At 39.1% G+C, this 4238-nt stretch overlaps 1 protein-coding gene across 1 annotated transcript; it reads right to left on the bottom strand.

Annotated features, from left to right (window-relative positions):
* Nucleotides 1-438: 438 nt before the first annotated feature.
* LOC142959541 (glucose-induced degradation protein 8-B homolog) lies at nucleotides 439-2979 on the bottom strand. Its single transcript, XM_076100862.1, has 5 exons — nucleotides 2865-2979; nucleotides 2428-2557; nucleotides 2144-2340; nucleotides 1829-2026; nucleotides 439-1521 (listed from the first exon to the last, which is right to left on the bottom strand). Exons 2-5 carry the CDS (start codon nucleotides 2543-2545, stop codon nucleotides 1348-1350), a joined length of 687 nt encoding a protein of 228 aa, XP_075956977.1. The 5' UTR covers nucleotides 2546-2557; nucleotides 2865-2979; the 3' UTR covers nucleotides 439-1347.
* Between the last annotated feature and the right edge of the window lie 1259 nt (nucleotides 2980-4238).

Genomic DNA, 4238 nt, shown 5'->3' with positions numbered 1-4238 from the left:
ACCTTTAGTCACTATTTTACAGATAAACACTTTATATACAAAACATGTGATGAACTCGTAAAATATGATGCACTAACATGATACAACTGGAAGTAAAGTTAGCTCCACCTCGACCAACAAATACAGTAAAATGCTAAGCAGCAGTTTGTATTGTTGGCTGGAGCTTAGTTTAACCACTTAGGTAACTAGGTGACTAGTTTAATCTACTGCATCATATATGATAAATGGATACCTATTTGTGAATCTTTGTCATCTGTAAAGTGTCAGAAAATTGCAGTGGAGTTAATTGTACAATATTTCTCTCTCAAAGGAAGTGTAGTAGAAATATTAAATACCATCAAATGGACACACTGAGGTAAATGTACTTCATAACTATGCAGTACTTGAGTACATGCACCACTTTTTATGAGAATTCCAGAATTAAAAACACTGCAAGCGTTTCATTTTTTATGACTTGCGCTGTTTAAAATGTCACTTTTATTGCAAAACAATATCGGAGCCAAAAAAAAAAAGCACATCAAATTTAGCAAAAGAGCTACTTATTCCATACACATTAATAATCTATCTGTATAAGTGTCTCCATGTCTGTGGACAGAGATTTATTCATTCACATCTTTTAATATCTGATATCTTAGAACTGTATGAAACTGAGGCTGCCTCTGAGCTTTTTTAACATTCCAGGAATCCTTCCTTGTCCCACTTGTTAACTGCTACCGTGATGTATAGCTAGAAACGTTCTCTTCTCTTGGTTCCAGTCTATGTTTGCATCTTTTTATAATGTCTCAAGCAATAATGCGGCACATTTCTTAAGCTGAACTCAAACTTCCAAAGTCACAGTAGTTCCAAAGATCTCAAGTGTCTTGTTTTGGCCAATGCCGTCACATAAGACTACCAGCTGAAAACTACCAGCTGAAATGTGTGTGTGTTTGGATGTAAGGTAAAAGTATTTGTGTATTTGGGGAACACCGAGCCAACCATTTCTCCTGAACATCAAACTGGTCGCAAACAGAAAGTGACAGCCTAATTTAGGCTTTATTCACACCCTCCTACGCCGACAACTTTCCCTGCCAACAGACAGAAAAACTAGTGTAGCTGAAATATACTAATTTTACATAAACAAATATGTAAATTATAAGAATGGTCTGCATGTTACTTTAGTGTGAGAAGTCATTTTAAAATGCCATCAATCCAGTTTACACATTCTAAGTTATTAAAGTATCAAAAAAGCAACCCTTACAACAAGAAGAAAAGGTTGTACTCTGTATGAGTCAGTTTGTCGGGGTATAAATAGATAAAGGAAATGTGTCCATTTGTTGTAATGATGTTGTATGTTTTCACTGGGGGTCCTTATTTTGGGTCTTCGATGGTTCCCTTGCTGAGGTCTGTCATTTTGGGATACTTCACTTTCTTTTGGTCGAGTTCATTTTGAGCCCACAGCAGTAGCTTCAGGAGCTTGGCCAGCTTGGGTGTTGACTCTCTGTTTTCATAGTCTAGCACGCACTGATTCACTTCACTCCACACCTGAGGGACAAGGACACAGACGTGTGATCGCTTTGTATACCTTCAGTGGATCACACGCAGAGAGCGCCCCAAAACACACACACAAATCTAGTAATTCATATATAATTCATTTGAAAATTGGGTAAGAAATATGCGGAATTTGTCTGAAACATTCTGCAGCACTAACATTGAACTGTGTTCGGATGACACAGAAAACCTTTGTTGTGGGATAATCATGAATTACAGGTAGCAGTTTAAACTGATTCCAATAAGAAGTCAAGTGCAAGACACGCTAGTGATGAGCTTTACTGATAGGCTCCAAGCGTACCTTTTGTCTCTGCATCATATTGAGCAGATCTCCAAAAGGCGAATCCTCTGGATTGTCGAAAGCCAGCAACGCCAGTGTCCTCTCCATCTCGGTCAGACATTCCCGGCTCTCCTCCCCCTGCTCCGCTAACTGCAACTGGGCAAATTCGAGGGCAGCTTCGGTCTCCCTCAAACGAATCAGCTCGATCAGATGCTGCTGCTGCAAATGCAAAAGGGTGCAACAGGGAGGTGAAAATAACAGAAGTAGAAATGAGATCGATAGAAGTGCAAAAACCTGGACTTCTGCAAACTTGAGAGGCAGTGTGTTGTATGTTACCTGTAGGTGGAAGTAGAGGTAACGGTTCGTATCCAGCAGTTCTGGGTGCAGACTGTTGATCAGTGCAATGGCGTCCTGGATCTGTCCCTTCAGGATCATCTCTCTGATCTTAATCCGTTCATCTAGGGAGTCCAAGTCGACACTGGGCTCTATTCCAGACTCCATCCTGAACTTCTCCGCGGCCTCCTTGAAGCCCTCTGTTAAACAGAACACATTTCCATATTCAAGCAAACAAACAGAGAGTAAACTTTGACTAATAATGTTTAAATAAATGGGTACTTCACCTGTGACCAGGTAGTTCATAATGAGCCTGTTCATATCAGCTCTCTGTATATGGACATTGTTGAGTTTTTCCATCCACTCTTCCCTCGTTATGTCGTCCTGTTTCTCCGCATAACTCATTATGATAATATCCTTCAACGAATAGATAAACAATGGTATCGTGTGAGTAGACAGAAATTAATTTTTAGCTACGTAACATGACGTAACAACGGTTTTGGGAATTAGCTACTCGGTTTGAGAGAAGTCACAACAGTTTGGGCCTTCGGTGAAAAACACAACATTGAAGCCTGACTTTTGTCAACACGACAACAACGTCCCGCTTTCGGTGCACTTATATCGAATACACACATCGGTAAAAAGTGCTATTCTGGTTTGTTGTCTTCTATCTACGTGTATATACAGTTTTAGACTAGTATTATGATTGTGAAATTCACAATACCTGAAATTGTTGACGCTACTTCCCAGCAGCAGCTAGCTTGCTAGCGAAGGAGAGTCTGTTATTCTTCTTCTTCTTTTTCCTCTCGTCCACTTCCGGTAAACTACCCGGGAAGTACGCTCTGCTGCCCCCACAGTGAATCAAAGGTATTGTATTCTTTGAGAACTATGATTTTACATTGCTTATTATGGCCATAAAATGTGTTTTTAAATCATCCACATGGATTGATATTATTCTTACTACTCGGGAAAACGTTTTTGAACATTCAGTGAGTGTTTTTTTTTAAATCGGATAAAAAATAATTCAGTTTAAAAACTAGAACTACAGCACAGCTAGCAGCTAGAACGAAAGTGACCTCTACTGGTGAAAACATGCAATAGACCAAACTGTAGATTGAGTTAGCGGAGGAACTCCACCGACACGAGAACCTCCTCAAAGGACAACAGAGAACATGTGTATTTCACGTTTTTATTATCAAACAAAGAAATTACACTTAGGTGGGCTGCTGAAGAATGCAAACCACCCATAACCATACACGTTTGGCCCCTAGTTTTGTGATAAAATAAATAAATAACAAAACCCTAAATCTAAATGATTCAGTTTAAACTCCTTTTAAATTTGGGTTGTTGTTTTTATGGCCTTGTCACAATAGATGCTGTAATTTAATTTAAGTGCAAGTTCTTTGTATGCCCTGTATGTTTATACTAGACAAGTATGATACACACACACACACGGACACACATATATATAAATGCTCTCACACATTAAATGTCTGTTATCTGTGGGGGATACTGCTTGTGATGTTGCCCTTTTCCTTTTTTATTTTTTATTTGATAAAAACTTGGATGAAAATTGGATTTTCTATTGCAAAGAGACATTATTAATACATGTCTCTATCTAGCATTAAACTATTTTTGAATCACTATATTATATAATGAATGTGTCGGCCTGTATTGGGCCTGTATGTGTTTCTGGTCTACTTAATGAACCTCAGTTTAAATAAACACGACAAAGCCCCGCCTCCCTCCCATGGCTACCATGTTTACTGTTGCTGCTATGGAAACGACGGCTTTAACTTTAGTCCCAGAAGTCCGTTCACAGGTTACATTGAATACAGTTTAAATTATTAGCTATCAACCAGTTACTCACAGCAAGGAGCTATTGCATGAACGAACAGGTAAACCGATAGCTAGCCTGTTTGTTATTCGCTGACATTTAAATGAAACTTTATAAATGTGGGTACAAATGCTACATTGGCTTGTTCGGTGTCAAATGTAGCAAGATGTTAGTATTTATTTTTTTGTGCCTCTGGTTGTTTTCAGTGGCGTGTTGCCAGAGATGGCCACCTCAGAGCACCTCACAGCAGAGAAGGGGTGC

This window comes from Anarhichas minor, unplaced genomic scaffold (genome assembly GCF_050575085.1).
Source record: "Anarhichas minor isolate MPS153535 unplaced genomic scaffold, ASM5057508v1 ptg000003l, whole genome shotgun sequence".
Taxonomy (NCBI): Eukaryota; Metazoa; Chordata; class Actinopteri; order Perciformes; family Anarhichadidae; genus Anarhichas; species Anarhichas minor.
The sequence above is the reverse complement of the archived record's forward strand: the minus strand, read 5'-3'. Positions and strand labels throughout refer to the sequence as shown.

Excerpts from the sequence above, each read along its gene's own strand:
- LOC142959541 (XM_076100862.1), bottom strand. The coding sequence starts at position 2,545 with ATGAGTTATGCGGAGAAACAGGACGACATAACGAGGGAAGAGTGGATG. Across the intron at positions 2,027-2,143 it reads ACCTCTACTTCCACCTACAG|CAGCAGCATCTGATCGAGCT; the intron begins GTAACATACAAC and ends TTGCATTTGCAG. Across the intron at positions 1,522-1,828 it reads ATATGATGCAGAGACAAAAG|GTGTGGAGTGAAGTGAATCA; the intron begins GTACGCTTGGAG and ends CTTGTCCCTCAG.